Genomic DNA, 23,195 nt, shown 5'->3' on the forward strand with positions numbered 1-23,195 from the left:
TCTCCCTGCGGGAAAACATAGCATTAGATTTAGACCTGTCAATTTAGTAATTTGACTCATAGATTGTGTACAACAGAATTACCCTGATTGGCCGACGTTTGAACTGAGTTTAAAAAAGGCACTATACCGTGTTTAAAGGAGAAACCACACCTACTAGCTAAGCGGTTCATATTTTCTAAGAAAAATCGTCAAAAAACCAATTTCTTCCTCAGTTAAATAAAGTTATCTTAGCGATTAGAAAAGCGGCCCTAAAATGAATAAAACACAAAATCAAAAATCCAATAAGGATCATAATTTATTTTATAAAATGATATTTACACTTTACAATTGACCAAACGACCTTTAGCGTGACGAAGTATTCATACTATCGAACCATTAAAATAATCTGACCACATAAAATAAAACTAGCAATTCTATATAATAAAATTGGCTAATTGTGATTATTTATATTATAAACAAACCTCTCTTATTTCTGCTAAATTAATACTATTTTACTGATAGAGTCAGATCCTGCAATACTAGATCATACTAAAGGTCGTACTAGTGACGCATAAAAGCGTCCTACACAAAATCATTTCATTGGTAAGTAATAATAATAAAATCTAATATTTACAAGTAACTATTTTATTATTTACATTTTTCACAATTCTCCAGTCATTTTTTATGAATAAAGTTATATACAATGAAATTCTAAAACCAAGCGGCCACCAGCAATAAAATTTGCAGAAGTTAGGTCTGGAAATCAATTCAGTTTATACACTTGTTGCAAGTCAACATCTCCAAGTTTTGTATACTATAGCCTATCCGCGGAAAGAAGTTAGTATGGCGCTCTCTGTTACGTACAAATAATAGAGCCAAAAATCTCAGTGGGCGTTAACCATTTTGAGTCGGCAACCAATCACAAACATGTTTTCAAAAAATACGAAACTCAATTCGAAAATATATATCGGATAGGGTATGAAACTTGCATAAATTGACACCGACATGACAGCTGACAGCTAACTTCCGCAAGTTTTATTGCTCGTGGACACAGCATAGAACTCATATTGCTATAAATTATCTACATTTTAATGTGAAAATAATGTAATAATAAAAACGAATATAGGCCAAGAGACACTAAGCAATTCTTAGGAATCGAATATAAAAATAATATTATGATAGTCAGGGTATCCATTTCAGTGTAATAGATGCCTAAGAAATCTTGTGACTGTATCTAAAAATTCTACACCTTAATATTTGATGAACAAAGCTTCAGCCAAACTAAGGCAAAACCCGCAAGGGACAAGTAAGGTTCATGAGAGTTTACATATTGCCAACGTTGGTAGAATAACGATAAACACTTTAACGTCAAAGTAAATTGGACCTTAAGGGCGCCTTCAAATTTGCCGCAAAGTGCCGCGCGTATGCAACACGCCTGCGCTACTTAGTTAATCGATATAAATAAAAACTGCAGCGCTGCGGCCGCGCGTCAGTACATCGATCAAAATTATATGGATTTACAAAGCAGCGCTGCAGCCGCGCTGCCTCCGCGCAACCACTGCGGCAAATTTGAAGGCACCCTAACAGCCCTGTTTTAAAGCTCAAGTTTGTCCATACACCGGAAATCTTTCTAATAAAATCTACTGAATGACTCAAGGAACTATAGGTCCATTTTACTCTGACATTGTTGGGGTTTGACGCTCGAATGAGGGAACTCTCGGTTTGATCCTGAATCGACGATAATATGACAAATCCTAAGTTACTCAATCACGCAAAAACTACTGGACGAATTTGGAATGGAGATAGATTATACCCTGGATTAAAACATAGGCTACTTTTTATCCCGGAAAATCAAAGAGTTCCTGCGAGACTTTGAAAAATGTAAATTCACGCGGACGAAGTCGCGGGCATCAGCTAGTTTTATGATATGGGTGACGTGAAATCAAAGAAAAATAGGCTACCTATCGTCAAATGTGCTTCAATAGCTCAACAGGTGAAGGAGTGGACTGAAAACCGAAAGGTCGACGGTTCAAACCTCGCCCGTTGCACTATTGTCGTACCTACTCCTAGCACAAGCTTGACGCTTAGTTGGAGAGGAAAGGGGAATATTAGTCATTTAACATAAAATGTATGTATAATGTAATATAATGTATTATGTAATATGACGTTTTGTAACAAGTTCTTCTGTCGTGAACTATGCTCGAAAGGCCAGAATGACTACCTACTAACGCTCCACAGTTCGTTGACGCAAACAGTATCGCTCCCCGATCTCGCGCTGAAGTAACTTAGTTTGATCGTAGCTTTAAAGTCGAACTAAATAAAACTAAAGAATAGAAATACATACAACGAATGCAATCTAAATGCCTCAAAACTTGGTAACGTGCAACAGTGCCGCAGTAAAGCGATGAAGAAAAAACTTAACTAAATATAAGATCACATTAGAAAACATGTCAGTTTAATCAAATTTATAATCAATCCATTGTATAATATCGTTAACAAGACAAAAGATCGTGGTCGCCGACAAAACAGGACTTTCTATATTGTTTTTCCTATATCATTGACAAAGTTGAAGACACCAAATTTGATCTCTAGTGTGGACATGCTTTAAAATTTCATTTATAACTTAAATTTTTTAAGAATAATTTCATGCCAATGTTTTCAATTTAATCAATATAATCATAATAATAAGTTGGTATTTTCGCTAAGAGAACAAAACTGTCAATAATATACTAGAAACTTTTATTAATCTATACTAAATTATGTTATTTTATTTAATTATTGTTACAAAGCAAAAAGAAAACAATGGGAATCATTAAGGTGCATTTACATATTCGCCCGAGAGAGATACGAGTGACGAGCCGGGGCTCGAGCTACATGTTGACATATTCGTCTCAAGTCTCCTGTCGTTTTACACTCGTTTTGGCATACGCACTTACACGCGCGCTACATTTCGCACTTCACGAACACTCTACGCTCGTACGAGATGCCCGTGTGACAAAGGGCACGCGTATACGCGCGTACAATAACGCGTTTCTGACACTGATCTAACGGCACTCTAACTGGTGCGACGAGTCGCGATGGCGACTACGTACAATGTACGTCGTACATGCACGGTTATATATTTTAATACAAACAAAAAAGATTGACATAATTATGACAAGATATTATAGAGACATTTGAAAACCAAAATATTGACAGCACTACAGCAATATTGACACATATCTGGATTCTGGATATTTCAAAAATTTTGCATTAGCAAATTTAACGATAGTTTAACTAAGTATCTATAATTTATTTAAAGTCACATTGGCCCAATGCGTTCGGCAAGTTCCTTCCACTGAGTAAACGCAGAATAGCGCCAAGATTCTTTAGGGCCAATTTCACCAATATGAAATAAACTTTATACCCAGGATATAGTCGTAAGTTACTCTCAGATAACCAAATTTTAATTTCACCAAATACTTAACCTAAAAATAAATAAGATATAGATAACGAACTTACTCCTTGGATTAAATCAAACAAAATGACGTCGTACTCGTAACCATGGTAACGGTAGACAAGTAACGGCAGTATGAATAAATCGGTGAAACATATTGTAAGTTGTCCAAGAGTAAATGGAGCAGTTAGTTTCATTCTCGGCATAATTATTCTCGGATAACGCCGTCATTTGTGAAATTGGGCCTTGTGTGTGGGAAATGTTATAATATGTAAACTCGGGATAGTTTGCTGAGGGCAGCCCACCCGAGTTGGATTCGGCGTTCCACTTCTCTCATTTGGCTTTGCTTATCTAGGGTCATTTATTGACCTAAGAAAACATATTCGTCTTCCTAGTCAACCTGCCCAACCTGCTGGCCTTGGTAAATTTATGATCTATATCTGTGTTTTGACACATAAATTTAGTCTTTCCTATGTTCATTCTTGGTCCAACAGCCTGTTCGAGCATTGTCCGCAGTTTTTCAGATTATTTGGCGAAGAGAACGATGTTATCGGCGAAACGGTGGCTAAAATACGGATAAAGGATGATTTATGCTAACACGTGGCGGGCATGAGCCGTGCCACGTACGAGGCGCGGACGAGGTGGACACGGCACGGTGAAGCATAAACTGCTTCATATAAAATGTTCTTGATGTTTTGAATCCGTGCCTCGTACGTGGCACGGCTCGTGCCCGCCACGTGTTGGCATAAAACATCCCTTAATCATCCCTAAACCTCGGATTTTAATCAAGACAAGCCCAAGATAAGGGTAAATAAACAAAAAAATACACGACTTAAAAATTCTATACTGTATAATTTATTTATCCCTGGGACTTAATTAAGTCGAAAAGACGGGGTATTTCTCGATTTAAACTTCACGTCACGGGTTTAATGAATCCAGAAATCATTAAGTAAAAATTACAACCAACAAGTTCATACGCTTCAATATTATGTTGTACTGCATAAAAAAAACACACGACTATCATGTCAATTTACGTTTCAAATAGTTTAAAAGAAATGTACAATTTCACATACGCCACTAGCTATGGTTGTTCGTATTTCTGTAAAACGAATTCATCCTAGTCATACTAACTGAGGCACTGTTACCGTTCTTCTCTAGGCCCGCTAAGAAGTCCTCGAGCAACTGTGCCAGAGCTTTCCTCTTGAAGCGTAACGATTCACTAATAACATCACGTATCACTTCCTTCTTAATATCCACGGTACCTTGCAATTGTTTTAAGATTTCAAACAGTTTCGTGTAATCTGTAAACAAGAAAAAATCAACTGCATTGACTGTAAAAACCTGTAATCTTCTATCTTCTATAATATAAAAAGGAATCACTAAATGTGTTGCTCATCGCAAATCTCGAGAACAGCTGAACCGATTTCGCTAATTCTTTTTTTATAATATTCCTTGAAGTACGAGGATGGTTTTTTAATCGACTGTTAGGCGGAACGAAGTTCGCCAGGGCAGCTAGTTTTAAATAGATTTTTTTTTAGAGTGTAACATTTCATAAGAACTAGTTTATGCTCGCGACTTCGTCCGTGTGGACAACACAAATTTCAAACCCCTATTTCACACCCTTAGGGGTTGAGTTTTCAAAAATCCTTCCTTAGAGGATGCCTACGTTATAATAGCTATCTGCATGCCAAATTTCAGCCCGATCCGTCCAGTAGTTTGAGCTGTGCGTTGATAGATCAATCAGTCAGTCACCTTTCCTTTTATATATTTATTAGAATTAGATTAGAATAGCTTATGCTCGCGACTTCGTCCGCGTAGACTACAGAAAATTTCAAAACCCTATTTTACCCCGAGGCTTGGACTTTCAAAAATCCTTTCTTAGCGGACGCCTACTACGTTATAATAGCTATCTGCATGCCAAATTTCAGCCCGATCCGTCCAGTAGTTTGAGCTGTGCGTTGATAGATCAGTCAGAGCTACGGGTTCCAAAAGGGATCGTGGTAAGGGTATCGACACCCTGCCCGACACCCCTACACTTTAAAAAAGGAACCCTCATAGAATCACTTCGTTGTCTGTCTGTCTGTCCGTATGTCGTGTCTGTCAAGAAAACCTATAGGGTACTTCCGGTTGATATAGAAACGTGAAATTTGGCAGGTAGGTATCCGAAAACCGAGAATTTTAAAGTTTTCAATCCAAAAATTCCAATTGTTTCCTTACCTTTGCCCGGCCTTCGAACGGCACGGTACACTTCAGCTCGAACAGTGAGGTTGTGCTTCTTAATGTCAGTCAGTTCTTTGCGCGAAGGCTCAGGCGGCTGCAGCACAGGCGGTTCTTGTCTCTCGCTCTGAAAATTAACGAATGATTCACTTTTTAAAACAACCACTTATAACTATTACATTGTATGTGTATTCTTATATTAGTATCTTCGAATATTTATATTATTTGAAGTGTCAAACTTTTGAGTGAGATTTCTTTATTGTTCTACTTGTTTTTCATGTATAGTCCGCGACCGAGATAGCAATCAGGGAGGTAATGCCCCGCACCAACTCGGTGCGGGCGAGCCCGGGTGACGTGCAGGTGTGCAGGGCGTCCCCCCCGCCTCATACCCCGATTGCTATCTCGGCCTGTCACGTACTATAATAATTTTGCTGTGGATACAAATAAAAACGGTGTAGACGTTGGCCTCTTTGTGGACAAATCGAGGGTTCCCGGGCCTCTAACCTCTAACTTTTCGGAGTTTTAAACAATTAAATATCACTTCATTTAACAATGAAGGAAAACAGTGAAGAAACCTACAACCCTTAGAGTTCTACATAATGTTCTCAAAAGTGTGCGAAGTCCGATAATCCACACATGGTCAGCGTGGCGGACCCTTTTACTTAATAAGTTAGTAGTGACCGGCGCGGCGATGTGTTGATGATGATGATGACCAATAAAGATAGAGCCAAACAAAATATTATATTACACTATACGATTGTATTTATAATACGATTTTATAAGACGATTCTGCAAAAGAAGGCCCAATTAGTTCATTCAGTATAGATTTAATCAGGACTAGTGTGCATATTACAAGCGAAGTTTCTTTTCTCTTATCTAAGCTGAAGTTGTAAATGAGTGTAATATTGGCCCAGTCAGATATTCAAGAGGTTTTTAAGTTCTTTCTATACCTCTGAATATTTCATCACTATCTTAATTTTTACTACTTACCTTAAATTCTCGCAACTTCATACGCGTGAAACAAGATATAATTTGTATAACTTGATCACAAACCGGCCAAGTGCGAGTCAGACTCGCGCACTGAAGGTTCCGTACTACAATCGTATTTTATAGATATTTTGCACGATAAATGAAAAACCATTATGCCTAAAAACTAGCTTATGCTCGCGACTTCGTCTGCGTGGACTACACATATTTCAAACCCCTATTTCACCCCCATAGGGGTTGAAATTTGAAAAATCCTTTCTTAGCAGATGCCTTTTTTTATTTTTATTCACATACAAGTTAGCCCTTGACTGCAATCTCACCTGGTGGTAAGTGATGATGCAGTCTAAGATGATAGCGGGCTAACCTGGAAGGGGTATGGCAGTTTTTAGTAAACCTATACCTCTTTGGTTTCTACACGGCATCGTACCGGAACGCTAAATCGCTTGGCGGCACGGCTTTGCCGGTAGGGTGGTAACTAGCCACGGCCGAAGCCTCCCACCAGACCAGACCAGAAATTTAGAAATTGTAAAATTCCAAACCCCTGCTAGGAATCGAACCCGGGACCTCCCACTAATAAGACCACAGCGCTCACCACTGCGCCAGGGAGGTCGCTACGTCATAAGAGCAACCTGCATGCCAAATTTCAGCCCGATCCGTCCAGTAGTTTGAGCTGTGCGTTGACAGATCAGTCAGTCAGTCAGTCAGTCACCTTTTCCTTTTATATATTTTAAAAATAAATAAAAATCTGTTTTAGAATGTACAAGTAAAGCCCTTTCATATGATACCCCACTTGGTATAGTAATCTTACTCTGAAAGTTGAAAATAGCAATATTTGTTCATGACCACAATTTAATTTTTTTTGTGTGATGGAACCACAAATTCACGTTTTTCAGATTTTTACCCGAATGTCTGCTATACAGACAGACAGACAGACCACAAAGTGATCCTATAAGGGTTCCGTTTTTCCTTTTGAGGTACGGAACCCTAAAAAACTAATTTTGTCTTCATATCTTCATATATTTCTGTGCGTGTAAAAAGGGGTGGATAAAACGTTGACGGATGACAGAAGTTAGTGGAAGAATGAGACATGTTGTGCTGACCCCACGTATCGTGGGATAAGGTAAGGAAGAAATTATATTTTGTGAACATTAGGGTAAAGGATCGAAAATTGGTGTATGGGATCATCTATTAAAATAAAAGACTGGATCGCTGACACTTATAATAATAAATCATAAGGAGAGGTGGGTGTGTAGACTACCACAAACTCACACAACTTTCCTTTCCTTGTTTTTCCGATCAAATAGTAAGGAATCAGCCTCAAGAAATAAAATAGTGCATAGAATCGTATCTTAAAATAAAAGACGGAATCGCTGAAACTTATAATTAAAAATCATAAAGAGAGGTGGATGTAGACTACCACACAAACTCACACAGCTTCCATTTCCTTGTACTTCCGCTCAAAGAGTAAGGAATCAGCATCAAGGGATAAAATGGTGCATGGGATCATCTATTAAAATAAAAGATTAAATATCTGAAACTTATAATAAATCATGAGAAAAGGGGATTTAGACTACCACGACGTTAATCGAGCTCAAAGGGTAAGGAATCAATCAACCTCAAGGGATAAAACAACATGGAATCGTCACTAAAAATAAAAGCGCTGAAACTCATAACAAATCATAAGGAGAGGTGGAAGTATAGTCAGCGACACATCGAGATGACAATCGGGGTATGAGGCAGGGGGACGCCTCGCACACCCGCGCGCAACCCGCACTCGTCCGCACCGGGTTAGCGCGGGGGCTGTGGGGGGCGTTCCCTCCCCGACTGCCATTTCGATCTGTCGCGTACTGATTGCCACGTAAATTCACACCTTTTCCTTTTTCACTACTGTTTCCTTTTTCTTCCGATCAAAGAGCAAGGAATCTGCTGCAAGGAATAAACTAGTGCATAGGAAAGACAGGACCTCTGAAACTCAATAAGTCATAAGAAGAGGGGAATTCAGACTACCACATAAATTCACACTACCTTTCGTTTCCTTTTCCTTCCGCTCGAAGAGTAGTCGTTTTCAGCCGCGATGTCCTGTATGATGGCCTTGATCTGCAGCTCCTGCGAGTCTGCCAGCTGGCGGGAGGCAGGCAAGAAAATCGGACTCTTAAAATCGTCAAGATTTCAGAGTCTACTTAATTTTAAGGTAGGAAATAAGATCGTGGTAAAGTGGTTCCCTGCTTAGCCAGGGAAGAGAAACGCATAGGCCAATTTCCAGGTCAAAAGATAAGAAAATCTGACTCTTAAATCCGTGAGGCTGGCAGTCTACTTCATTTTTAAGAGGTGAATAAGATCGAGGTAACTGCTAAACGAGCGGAGAGAATTTTGGAGTGCAAGAAGCAAGGTCAATAGTTAAAAAACCGAACTCTGTTAAAGCCATGACGATTTCAAAGTCTACTTAATTTTAAGTGTCGGAATAAAATTGTAGTAAACTGCTAAGAGAATCGCAGACTTTGAAGTAAGAGAAGCCAGGTCAAAAAGGTAGAAAATTAATGCTCTTAAAATCGTGAAACCTACTTCACTTTTAAGAGACAGAAACGATCGTGGCAAAAAGAGAAGAGAGAGACAGGGAAGGGAAGCAAAATTAAAGGGTAAGAAATTCGGACTCTTAAAACCGTGAAGATTTCAAAGTCAGCCTAATTTTAAAAGTATTGTAGCGTCACATCGATATGACTAGGATAAACGGTCACGGTAATATACTAACCAGGGAAAAGATTCGCATATATTTTGCAGTAAGAGGAGTACCTGGCATCAAAACGTACAAAAATCGGACTCGTTTTGAAACCGTGAGGAAGTCAGAAGAGATCGCCATTCACAGTGTAAGTCGTCACACAACGTCAAACTATAGCCAGGTAGATTTGGCATGCATTACTGTCGTTGTGCCAATTAAAGGTTTAATTAAAGCGGCTACACACGACCCTAAAATCACTGGCGATATCGAGACAGTGAAATCGGGGCTGAATCGGCGATAAAATTGTCTCTACTCTACACACGTCCTTGCCTGTCAGTACGTAACCGACCGTGCTACAGACTGCTCGTTTTTCCGAAATGCCGCCGACGCTCTCAAAACAGCAGAAAATAGGAATTGTCTTGGCACTTACTACGGTGCCACCTAACCAGAGACGAAAAAGGAGGATCTGGGTTAAAAACTGGTTAATGAAACGCCATGAATTAAGCCACATGAACGTCATGAGACATTTAGAAGCAGATGATTTCAGAAACTTTTTAAGAATGGATATTGAGTGTTTTGAAGAGCTCCTCAATATGGTGACACCATTTATACAGAAACAGGATACCGTAATGCGAGAATCCATGAGTCCGAGAGAACGACTTACAGTTACTTTACGTTTCCTAGCAACTGGACAAAGCTATGAAGATTTGAAATTCAGTGCCATAATATCGCCGCAACTTATGTCGACAATGATTCCAGAGACATGTTGTGCTATCTATAATTGTTTGAAACACTTTATTAACCGCAAGCACGTCGTATTGCCGCAGCGCTCGAGCGCAGACTGCGCAAAAATCAGTCCTGATTTCGCTACACACGTCCTGACAACTCTCCCTGAGCCGATAATCGTCCCTGAATCGTGAGCTCGCCCGTAGCGATTTAGGGACGAAAAAAATCGGGTACGATTTGCCTACACACCAGGCGACTTATGATATGATCTAGGGTCCTCCCCACCGCTGTCCCGATATTGCCAGTGATTTTAGGGTCGTGTGTAGCCGCTTTTAAACGCATTTGGCCTGCACTACGCGACGCGACGCGACGCTACGCAGCAGCGTCTTGCTTCATACAAACTCACATAAACTATATTTGCCCGCTCAAGTGCGTTGACACCTTAAGTAATATTAATTTCTCTAGTGGATAGGGGGTTATCCATACTAATATTATAAATGCGAAAGTGTGTCTGTCTGTCTGTCTGTCTGTCTGTCTGCTAGCCTTTCACAGCCTATCCGTTCAACCGATTTTGCCGAAATTTGGTACAGTGATAGCTTTCATCCCGGGGAAGGACATGGGCTACATTTTATCCCGGAAAATCAAAGAGTTCCCACGGGATTATTAAAAACCCAAATCCACACGGACGAAGTCGCGGGCATCATCTAGTCTCTTATAAAGTGGCGGATGGTAGTCACCTTCCGCTTCTTCTTCCGTGCGCGCGCGGAGTAGTTGTTCTCGGCCGCGACGCCCTGGATGATGGCGTTGATCTGCAGCTCCTGCGAGTCGGCGGCGGGAGGCGCGGGCGCGGGCGGCGGCGCTGGCGCGGGCACCGCGGCCGCCTCGCCCGGCGGGGACGGCGACCGCGGCATTTTGCTGCACATCGTTGTGTAGGCATCTGTCCAAATCAAATCATCATCAACATCATCATCAATTACTAGTAAATATTCTACCTAACTTAAATAAATAAATAAGCCTTTTATTGACTGAGAACCAATACACACTTACATTATTGCACATACGTACTACTTACCTACTTAGTTGAAACACAATTTAGGTTATTTGCTTAATTCCTTATTTTTAAACTTTCTATGACTTTTCAAATACACGATTTAATTATTAAATAGACGTTTTACCTCATTAATACCTACATCAAAATATTAGAGTAGAACATTGTAACAATAATTAGGTACAATGTATTTATAATTATAAATAGTGTAATCCTACCTAACTTAACTAAAATATTTTATATACTACCTAATCTATTTTCAAAACATCAGTACGCTTATTATAAATACGAAAGTATGTTCGTTTGTTGGTTTATTGGTTTGTCCTTCAATCACGTCGCAACGGTGCAACGGATTGACGTGATTTTTTGCATGGGTATATATAAAGACCTGGAGAGTGCATTGGCTACTTTTTAAACCGGAAAATCAAAGATTTCCCACAGGATTTTTAAAAACCTAATACCACACGGACGAAGTCGCGGGCATCAGCTAGATTTATATAAAGGTTAAATAGAATTTTAGCGGAAACGGAATTAACAGTTTTTATTTATAGCCGTCCTTTGTCCTTATTAACTAAACGAGGCTCTTAATTGTTATTTCTGTGGAGACTTGTATACCTAGTGCTTTTCTCCAATTTGCAAGGAAACAAAATTTTGGCAAATGTGATACTTTTTACGTCATCTATCAATAATCTGATTGGTCGGCTGAATATGCACATAGACCGAAAGAAGGGTAGCTAAAAAAAAGATACAAACCTCCATTGAGAAATGGTTTGACGACGGGCGGGAGGTTGGTGGGCGCAGCGGGCTGTGGAGTCGAAACTGGTGTAGACGGCCCGCCAGTATCCACGTTTGGAGGTTCCTGGAATTAAGTATCCCCAATGAATCACTACCCATATTATAAATGCGAAAATGTGCTTGTTTGTTGGTTTGTCCTTCAATCACGCCGCAACGGAGCAACGACATGATTTTTTGCGTGAGTATATTTAAAGACCTGGAGAATGACATAGGTTATTCTTATCCTGGAAAATCGAAGAGTTCCCACGGGATTTTTAAAAATGTAAATCCACGCAGACGAGTCGCGGACATCAGCTAGTATTTTATCAATGATTAGATGGTACATGTACCCGCGATCCTGTTGGAGATTTCTCGATAAATCCCGTGGGAGCGCTTTGATTCACAGTTATTTTTTATGGATTCTTAAAAGCTGTAGGGGGCTGTAGTGAACCATGAAATATAGAGAAACCTTACCTCAGGCGGTCTTCCCGAAGGTAAATCGGAAGGTACAGGTGCGAGAGGGGACGCAGGTCTTCGTGCCATCGCGGGCGACAGAGGCGCTGTAGGCGGAGGTGACGCCACCGAAGAAGTGGTGGGCAAATGTGGTGGGGTCGGCGGCACAGGTGGCGTCGAGGGCCTCCGCGCGACTATGTGGTGGGGTAACGGGCCCGCTTTTCTTTTGGGAGGTGCGGCTCGAGGGATTTCGGAACCTCTCTTCCCTCCGGCGCCTGCGCCGCCGCTTCCTCGTACTGCCCCTAGCGGGTCTATATCGGCTTCGTCGACCATCATTCTCTGCAAATATATGAACATAACATTAGATTATAAATTATATTTGACTAACGCATTAAGTGACAGTTCCTGAGATTAAGAAACTAAAAGGGGAGAGAGAGGAGTTCACATATAGTCTTGTATGAAATTAATTATCTGTAATATTAAATTTAAGAGACATTTCACCGTGATTAATAGCCTCATCTGGTGACATGGCTGGCTCATTTTTTGCGCAACGGGTCATCCTGGTTGTCCAGCGCGCAGTATTCTTGGCACCATTCCACGTGGGCATGATTTGTATAGTAATTAGATAAGACTAGCTTTTATTTTTATTTAAAAAAAATTATTATGCGATGTCACTAATCCTTCGGCGATATTAGGTCCAATCGTAAAGTATGCGTACCGAAGCTTCATAATAATTTACACGTAAAAGTTAGGCAAAGCAAAAGCAAGTCCTATTGGGGAGACATGAACTTTAGGCATGTGTCCTCTAGATTTGTAGTTAGCCTTATGCACCAACATGCAAATGTGACAACCTATGATATGACATAGGGGAATTTTTGTGTGACAATAGAAAACAATGGTAGGGTAAGAATGAAAGATATTTCTTAGTAATGAATCAGTACCCTTATTATAAATGCGAAAGAGTGTTTGTTTGTTGGTTTATTGGTTTGTCCTTCAATCACATCGCAACGGATTAACGTGATTTTTGCACGGGTATAGATAATGACCTGGAGAGTGACATAGGCTACTTTTGGTCCCGGAAAATCAAAGGGTTTCCACGGGATTTTAAAAACCTAACTCCACGCGGACGAAGTCGCGGGGATCAGCTAGTCTAAATATATAAAAGGAAAAGATGACTGACTGATCCTATCAAAGCACAGCTCAAACTACTGGACAGATCAGGCTGAAATTTGGCATGCAGATAGCTATTATGACGTAGGCATCCCCTAAGAAAGGCTTTTTGAAAAATCAACCCCTAAGGGGTGAAATAGGGGCTTAAAATTTGTGTAGTCCAAACGTACGAAGTCGGGAGCATAAGCTAGTAATTAATAGTCATTACCTTGTCGATCTTAAAGGGGTTGCCGAACATGTGCTGCCGCACTGGCTGGGACTCTATCTCGCGCAGCTGCGGCGTCATGCGCTTGAGGTACTCCTGGTAGTTGCCCATCTGGGCCACCGCCATAGAGTGAGCGCTGTCCTCGTCCACCAGCCGAGTGTATGCGAGGTTCGGCTGAAGGAAGTTCGAGCGCATTCGCACCACCTGGAAACCCATATTAAAATGTGTACGTTTATATCCTCCTAAGGCCTGTATCACTTTCTGTTGACAGCAACAGAAAGTGTCAACCGAACCAGCACCTCGATTGCGGTAGAATGACAGCTACAATGTCACGATCGCATTCATCTCTGATTGGTTGATGCTCGCTTACTATTGGCTACAATGTATTGTTGCAACAAGGATACCATAAAATCAGCCAATCACAACGATTGCCATTGTAATGATGATTGATGCAGTTTTCCCGCAATCGAGGTGCTGTGGTAAATTAAACTACCTGACGATACAAAAGCACTTGTAAAAATTTACTTGCATAAAAATATATTCTATTCTATCCTATCCTATCCTATCCTCTTCTATTATATTCTAGTCTATTGTATTCTATTCTATTCTATTCTAGTCTAAAGAAGGTAACAAAACTGACCGCGACCGAACTGACATTGAATTAAAAGTACGTAATAACAGCTATTACAAACTAAAATCGTGTTCTAGGAAGCTGTCAAAATTAGTATGACGATGGATATTAAGTTGCAAGCAAAAACGAGTCCCCACAATCTGCGAAAATGTTTGTTCGGAATGGCTCGTCTAGTATGTAGTACTACATAGAGATCGTATTTACCTGATCCAATAGATCTCTCCTCTGTACATCGAAAGGGTTCCTGTAGGTGTGCGCTTGGTTCTTATGGCGACCGCGCGACAGGCCTACGACGAAGCCTCCGAACTCGTTCAACTGGTCCCGAAGAGCTGTGAACTTGTCCTGAAGACACGGATGTGTTGTCAAGTCCTTTTTGAGCGGCGAACGAGGCATTACACGAACGCTTTCTGCCACCTGAAATGTTCAAATGAATGGCATAATAAACTAGATGATGCCCGCGACTTCGTCCACGTGGATTTAGGTTTTTCAAAATCCCGTGGGAACTCTTTAATTTTCCGGGATAAAAAGTAGCCTATGTCCTTCCCCGGGATATAAGCTAACTCTGTACCAAATTTCATCAAAATCGGTTGAACGGTTGGGCCGTGAAAAGCTAGCAGACAGACAGACAGACAGACAGACAGACTTCGTCCGCGTGGAATTATGTTTTTTTAAAATCCCGTGGGAACTCTTTGATTTTCCGGGATAAAAAGTAGCCTACTCTCTCTCACACTCTCTCGTCACTCTCCAGGTCTTTATCTATACCCACGCAAAAAAATCACGTCAATCCGTAGCACCGTTGCGACGTGATTGGAGTACAAACCAACCAACAAACCAACAAACAAACACACTTTCGCATTTATATAAGGGTACGGATTAAAACACAGTACATTAATGTGTGAAATTACCTTTTGGCTGTTCGCACTGGAAGCTTTATTGATGACATCAGCACAAAGTTTCTCGAATTCTATCTTGGCCTGGTTCTTCAGTCTTTTCAAGTAGTTCAGTACGGAGAAACTCAAAGAATTATCCTGTGTGTCGGGAATCAAACTCTGGACAAGCGGAGCCGATGCACCCATTTTTGTTAGCGCCCGACGAAGTGGCTGAAAAAGATTTATTTTTACATACAGTTTTTCGTTTAAATTCAGCAAGAACCACCTCCTTTTTGGAAGTCGGTTAAAAATAGTAAACAATTTTCTAAAAACCCTACTGAAAAATCGCAATCAAGAATGAAAATGCCTGATCTTGACTTGAGCCGAATTTCTTAGAGTGGAAACGCATCGTCATCTTCATTTCAGTGGAAATGCACTCTAAGTCTAAAGTGTACGGCATGACTCAGCCTTAATTTATGATTAGCATCACTATAAGTTGCGTTTCCACTGAAGCCAAAATAAGTGGAGCGGAAACATATCTCGCCATCTGTGAGCAATAATAATCTGATAGCTCTCTTGTTTTCTTGCTACAAATTGTCTCCTCTCCGCTTGTCTCCACTTTAATGAAAACGAACGCTTAGATTTATTCTCAATCCGCTTACTATCAATTGGATTTCAGTGCACTTATAAATTGCTGAGCTAATGAGACATTATTAAAATGTAAATCGCCTTGTGAATGCGGCTTTGGCTTATCTCTGGCTAATCAGGAAGCGTATGCATTTTCTCATTAAGTTACAGTATTTGTTATTTTTGAATGGCGCGAAAATATCTCAGAAAATCATAGCGCGTCCGTCCGCTATGGGTTGTTGGCTACGCGCCATGTTTTATATACAAGGTTGGAATTGGAACCTTCTTTTAAAAGTAATAGAACTATATAAGTCCGTGGCCGCCATTTTAGTGACGTCAGCACTAGACTGAAGTTTCGAGCTGATGGTATATTTTTATTTCAGCTGACGTCAAAATGACGTCATTTCGATGTTAATGAGACATTGTTCCAGCGCAATAGCAATTTGCGGAACTAATACCTATGATAGAAGACTCCGCTCTTCCGATGCTCTTCCATAGCAATGTGGCTAATTCCATTGTACACAATCTCTAAACTAAACTAAAATGGCACGTCTATATCTATTGCTGTCCCTTTCATAATGTTGCTTGCGGAAAAGGATGGCACTAAATTTAGACCTGTTAATTTAGTTTAGTTTAGAGATTGTGTACAAGAGAATCGGCCCCAATATCAATAGAAATAAACATAAAAACCTACGGTAACGTAATACGACGGCATCCGATCCAAGTACGCCTGAAAGGCCTGCTTCCACTCCGGCGTGGGCTTGCAACGGTGCACTTTGAACAAGTCGTCCAGCAGCGGTAACAGCACAGGATAGTTATATGGTAACACGAACAGGTTCACGCAAGTCAGATTCGTAGACGCTTTCAGGTAGCCGAAGGGGTGACTCACTTCGGAGTTCTTACAACCACTGTTAGCTACGAAGACCTGGGAAATAAGAGTTGGTTCATTTATAAAACTTTGTATTAGTTAAAGTCGTTTGTATATTGTCATTCCGTTGAAATTGATAACAGATTTGCGGGCTACTACTTCGAATCGAGTTGAAATTTTGCAAACACGAGTGGATTGGATTTATACACGTATTATTTATGTTTTATACATTACACATGAATTTATATACGCTGGACCTGCAATTTTTGAAAATTGAAATGAGCCTAAAAATCTATTATCAATTTCGATGGAATAAACAAATCAAGCTAGTAAAAACCTTTTAATAAGACGAAGAAACATTATTATCACAGGCCAATAAAAATCAGTTCCGAGCAAAGCAGAGGTTTCTGAGTCTACTTGAGTGAAATTGCACTTGTCCATCTGTCATAACTTCTGAGTTTTTTTTTGTTTTTTTTTTTTATTTATTTGAAAGTAATCAACAGCGTAAATACATAATTATTATTTAAATTTAAATCTAGGTATAACAGAAGGCCAAAAGAGATTACTTAAAATTATAATTGAAACTATTTTAACAAAATAGATTTAGAATAAATGTAGGTATATACAATAATAAAATTACAACAGTGTGTGTATGCTTGTGTGTGTGTATGTATGCGTGTGTTTGTGTATGCCAGCTTGTATGTGTCGAAAGGTAGGTTCTCGATCACCATGGGCTCTTGGCTTGTGCATGTGAACTTCACTATGGGATGGGCTAAACGAGGCGACCGCAATAAGAAATGACGATGAGGAATAGCATACCTGCCAGCAGCTGGTGGGTTGTTTCCTCGCCAGTATGAACTGCGTCAAGGGACTGGGCTCCAGCTCGTATTTGTCGAAAGGTAGGTTGTCTATCACCATGGGCTCTTGGCTTGTGCATGTGAACTTCACTACGGGATGGGCTGAACGAGGCGGCTGCAATAAAATATGAAATGTGTTTACGAACAGGAAATTTTAGGGTAAAGGCATATAACCGTAGAGTCGATGCAGCATGACCTGTCTTTTTTGAATAAACCATAAAATCGTTCCCCACGACTGCGGCTTATTTTTGGTTAAATTTTATTTGATCGTCATAGCATGAATTGGAGTGACAACAACATGTACATAGGTATAAAAGCCCTTAAATAAATATAGAAAAAAACAAGTCTGAAATGTTAGAGAATATTCTAACATTGTGGGTAATTCTGTTACACACAATTTCTGAACTATATTTATTTGACCAGGCTAAATCTAGTTCTATCCTTTCTTGTTATTCTTCTTCTTTTTTGATTATATAGAACAGAGTTATAGGTGGACCAGAATCTCATGAAAAATACGGAAATGAAATTCCAAAGTTAGCAACACTGTACTCTGTGAATATCCTATGTACAGCGTGACTAGGCTCTCTTGGCACGTGAATGACATTTACAGGGGGGGCGCTGTTGGAGAACAATGACTTAGAATATTCAAACAAGAACAAAGGGGACACTTGACGGCAACGTTAGTTCCGATTTTCGCCACGCGCCAAGATAGCCTTGTAGCACTGTATATACCTACTCTTGCCTAGACCACAGATAGCACCATACAGAAGGCTTACTCCGTAAAGACATTTGAATAAATGGCGACTCTTGTTATTTCAATTGTTGGACCAAAAGGTTTGTATGCATAGTACGCGACAGGTCGAGATGGCAATCGGGGAGGGAACCACCCCGCACACCCGCACAGCCCCCGCATTAACCCAGTGCGAGAGAACGCGGGTAACGTGCAGGTTTGCGGGGCGTCCCCCCGCCTCATACCTCGATTACCATCTCGACCTGTCGAGGACTATACCTACATAATATAGTGTCTAGGATCACGTGACGATGTCAGCCCAGCCTGCCTAAACTATATACTATTTCAGAGCCAACGAGGTGTCAACCAATAGGAAAGATAGTGACTATCGCAGTATAGAATATGATGAATTTTTGGTTATAGAGGTGATATATTTATACTTATAAATATAGAATATGCAACAAGGATACCAGTGATTATAATAATTGTAATATAAATTAAATATTTTCCTTAGTCTGCCACAAAAAAACCTTGCAGTAGATAGCTGATATGAAAAACACATGAGTGCTACAGACCTCCTTATTAACATAACAATTAAATTTATGTAAATTTATGTCAGCTCTTTTAAATGAAGGACACGAATGAAATGGAGGATACTCAGCAGATTTAAGAGGCAACTATCTAAATATATAAAAGAAAAAGGTGACTGACTGATCTATCAACTCACAGCTGAAACTACTGGACGGATTGGGCTGAAATTTGGCTTGCAGATAGCTATTATGACGTTGGCATCCGATAAGAAGGGATTTTTGAAAATTCAACCCTAAGGGAGTAAAATAGGGGGTTGAAATTTATGTAGTTGCGAGCATAAGCTAGTCACTATATAAACGTTCATCGTCCGTTAGTTTGTTTAAGGCTAGAGGAACTTTAGTTCACGTCAAATCGCGGGAGCGGACGCTGTAGCGTAGTTATCCATCAAACGAATGAACACGTAGGTATACAACTTGCGCGCGATTCTACACGAACATTAAGTTACTCGCACCCTGGACTTTTTCGTGAACTAAGTGAACGTTTTTATCATGTGCATGTTATCGACGTAATATATATTCTACGAATTTTAAGAAAAGTTTCCCTAGCGTCCTAGCGCACCCCATAAAACGCAGTTTGGATTGAATACTAGGCAATCAAACTCAATCGTTTGTAGACATGTACAAGAAACACGTCTTAGAAATCAAACCCAATGTAATAAAATAATAAAATTGTTAATAGGTATTTGCTCTAATTTTAGCGTTGGAATTGTACATCTCCCTAAAACTGTGTCATAAAAAATTTAAAAACACTACGTAATTTAACACACCTTCCATTAATATACCTATTAGATGTTGTTCAGATTATACTCTAGGATCTAGATTAACTATAGTATTAAAACGAGTTACGATTTTTATATTCCTAACCTAAGGTTAAGGTCGTAAAATTAACTTGCAATATTAAATACTAGCGGATACCCGGCGTGTGCTACGCAAAAAAAAATTTTAAAAAATCTATTATTTTCCTCACCATCTTCTCATTATTGCCTTTCTAATGAAAACAGTTTCTTTCAATTTGGTACCCCATCGTGTTAGAATGGCAATCTCGTACCGGACAGCGCAGAATACCGTTTACAAAAAACACAAAAATACAATAATTATTATCTTACCAATATTTGGGCATTAGGGTCAGGCCGAAACGACTCTGGTATCGGCCAGAAACCAACGGCGAACCCCTTCTGCGCCACCGTCCGCGGCACGTAGATAAGACGCCTACAAGAGTGCCAAGCTTGCGGTGCGCTCGAGGCTTGGTTCGGCATGCCGGTCTGATAAGGACCTCCGTTCCAACGCTACAAAACCAGACAATAATGAATGACAGACAATAATAAACAAAATAAACAAAGAATGTTTTCGTGTTTTACGTAGGTTTAATAATTTTAAACCTACGTAAAACACGAAAACATTCTTACTCCAGAACAAGAATGTTTAGATGTTTCGCGATATACGATGTCGAATGCAGTTGGTCGATTACGGAAAAGCTCGTTAAAACAATCACAATTGTCATGGTTGGCTGGTTTTATGGTATTTTTGCTGCAACTGAAGCCGCCTGCGATAATAATGATCATCATCATCATGATCAACCCATCACCCACTACAGAGCGCGGGTCTCCTCTCAGAGTGAGAAGGGTTTTTGCTTTTGGCAGTCCGGACTCACCCTTAGATCTTAAACCTAAAAGTACGTACCCCGTTTCTTTCACCATCCCCGTCCAAGTCTTTGTCAGCGTCCGGGTTGATATCATCTACTTGTTCACCGCCGTCCCTGGTGGTCCCACCGTCTATGCTCGGTGGGTCGGGACCTATCTTCTCGAAGTTGATCACGACCCCGCTTTGTACCTTCTGTACAAGACTGTCGATGCACTGCATCAGCATCCGATGTGATGTGATGCAATAGGAACGACCTAGGGGCAAAAATATAGGGCTATAATTTCGACCCTTTTTGTCTTTCTTTTGTAATATTTAGTCATTTATTAGGGTTTCGTACCTCAAAAGGAAGAAAGGAAACCTTATAGGATCACTTTGTTGTCTGTCTGTCAAGAAACCTACAGGGTACTTCCCGTTGGCCTAGAATCATGAAATTTGGCAGGTAGGTAGGTCTTATAGCAGACATAAGGGGAAAAATCTGAAAACCGTGAATTTGTGGTTACATCACACATATAAAAATTAAATTGTGGTCATGAACTAATAATTACTGTTTTCAATTTTCAAAGTTAGATAACTATATCAAGTGGGGTATCATATGAAAGGGCTTCACTTGTGCATTCTAAAACAGATTTTTATGCATTATAGTTTTTGATTTAACGTGCAAAATGTCGAAAAAATACGACTGTAGTACGGAACCCTCGGTGCGCACTTGGCCGGTTTTTTTTTGAGATACGGAACCCTAAAATGGCGGTTTGCCTCGTCAATGTACGGTTGAACCAATTTTATCATCTAATCTTAGGTCAATGTTAAAAATTAAAAAAAAAAACAGAAAATTCACTCTGTCCTAAAATATGAATAAAAGATTTTTGATTTATTAATTCTTATGGCATGAAGACGAGATTAGAAATTAATATTATTATTTTTATAAAAAGAATATTAGTCATATTAAATGACTAATATTCCCCTTTCCTCTCCAACTAAGCGTCAGGCTTGTGCTAGGAGTAGGTACAACAATAGTGCAACGGGCGGGGTTTGAACCGTCGACCTTTCGGTTTTCAGTTCACTCCTTTACCGGTTGAGCTATTGAGGCTCTAATATAAATAAAATCAGCGGTAGGTACCTGATTTAATTCGTCAAACATGATTTCTAGTTCATGAATGATGATGGGGCCGATTCTCTTGTACACAATCTCTAAACTCAAGTAAAATGACACGCCTAAATCTATTGCTATCCCTGTATCCCATAATGTTGCTTGCAGAAAAGGAGAGCACTAGATTTAGACCTGTTAATTTAGTTTAGTTTAGAGCTTGTGTACAAGAGAATTGGCCCCATTATACGAGTTAAATGATAATATACACTTAAGATTTCTCGATATTTTGTTCTAAAACGAATAGTGAAATAAACACTTGAAGGTTAACGCGCGTAAAATAAGAATAACATTACTGCACACATTATCAAGTATCAACGAGAATGCCACTCAAAAAAACTTGCCCAACTGGTTTCAAAAGGGCCTAAATGTCACCCTTATTTACAGAAGAGTCTATTAGCATTATATATTTAACTCATAAAACTTTCAAGATATCACCTAAGATTTCAAACTTTATGTAGGTTCCATACATTTTAATGAGTTAGTTATGTAGGTATCATGTATGTAATGTAAATACATTATATAAGATTTACTTCATCATCATGATCAACCCATCACCGGCTCACTACAGAGCGCGGGTCTCCTCTCAGAGTAAGAAGGGTTTTGGCCATAGTCTACCACGCTAGCCATGTGCGGATTGGTAGACTTCACACAGCTTTGAGAACATTATGGAGAACTCTCAGGCATGTAGGTTTCCTCACGATATTTTCCTTCACCGTTAAAGCAAGTGATATTTAATTAATTAAAACGCACATAACTCCGAAAAGTTCGAGGTGCGTGCCCGGGATCGAACCCCCGACCTCCGATTAGAAGGCGGACGTCCTAACCACTAGGCTATCACAGCTTCTTACTATTCAGATTTACGTACTACCTTGAAAAGTTGTAAGCTTCACTATAAGAAAGTTATCTGTTGTTATTAGTTATGATAAAAATATTATGTAGGTACCTATTGCTCATACAGTCAAAATATTTTTCATCATAGTTTATTGACATTTACTGCTTAATTATTAATGATAGCCGAGAAATAAGCATTGAATTATTATGTAACTAGCTGACCCGCCCCGGCTTCGCTCGGGTGGAGTATTTCGGACTGGGAGTGTCATCGTGAAGCCGTTGCTTGATACCTAAAATATCAATTCACTATCAGAAATTCTAAAATCCCCACGATTTAGGACTTTAGTACTTTGCAGCATCAGGATTGAGGAGTTAGGATCCGAAGTTCAATGATGTAGCCTATGCTTGGTACCTAAATTATTTTTGCATCATCCGCAGTTACTGAAACATTATAGTTTAGGAGTGCTGTACCCTACATCATCAGGGTTGAGGAGTTGGGACTTGAAGTCTGAGAATAAAGTCGTTGCTTGGTACCTACAATATGAATTCACTATGAACACTTCCTGAATCTTGATAACTCAGGCGGGCAGTAACCCTGCAGCATCAGGATTTAGGAGTTGAATCCAGAATTTTTTATGTGACCACCACGAAAACTTTTTTTGTTAATTTAAAAAAATAATTGCAAATCGGTCC

The 23,195-nt window shown here is 39.8% G+C and overlaps 1 protein-coding gene across 2 annotated transcripts in view; it reads right to left on the bottom strand.

Annotated features, from left to right (window-relative positions):
* Positions 1-272: 272 nt before the first annotated feature.
* Positions 273-23,195, bottom strand: part of IntS6 (integrator complex subunit 6) — a 29,713-nt gene continuing 6,790 nt past the window's right edge. Inside the window, exons 5-17 of one of the 2 annotated variants that reach the window (XM_069505928.1) lie at positions 20,564-20,778; positions 19,990-20,169; positions 17,526-17,678; positions 16,533-16,763; positions 15,248-15,442; positions 14,547-14,756; positions 13,715-13,915; positions 12,358-12,675; positions 11,863-11,968; positions 10,799-10,998; positions 8,645-8,740; positions 5,633-5,759; positions 273-4,716 (exon numbers count right to left, since the gene is read on the bottom strand). In XM_069505928.1, coding sequence (XP_069362029.1) covers positions 4,493-4,716; positions 5,633-5,759; positions 8,645-8,740; positions 10,799-10,998; positions 11,863-11,968; positions 12,358-12,675; positions 13,715-13,915; positions 14,547-14,756; positions 15,248-15,442; positions 16,533-16,763; positions 17,526-17,678; positions 19,990-20,169; positions 20,564-20,778 — 2,456 coding nt within the window. In that variant the 3' untranslated portion in view covers positions 273-4,492. The remainder of the gene's footprint in view (positions 4,717-5,632; positions 5,760-8,644; positions 8,741-10,798; positions 10,999-11,862; positions 11,969-12,357; positions 12,676-13,714; positions 13,916-14,546; positions 14,757-15,247; positions 15,443-16,532; positions 16,764-17,525; positions 17,679-19,989; positions 20,170-20,563; positions 20,779-23,195) is intronic. The other variant, XM_034976502.2, reaches the window with a different exon arrangement.

Source organism: Maniola hyperantus, chromosome 2 (genome assembly GCF_902806685.2).
Source record: "Maniola hyperantus chromosome 2, iAphHyp1.2, whole genome shotgun sequence".
NCBI lineage: Eukaryota > Metazoa > Arthropoda > Insecta > Lepidoptera > Nymphalidae > Maniola > Maniola hyperantus.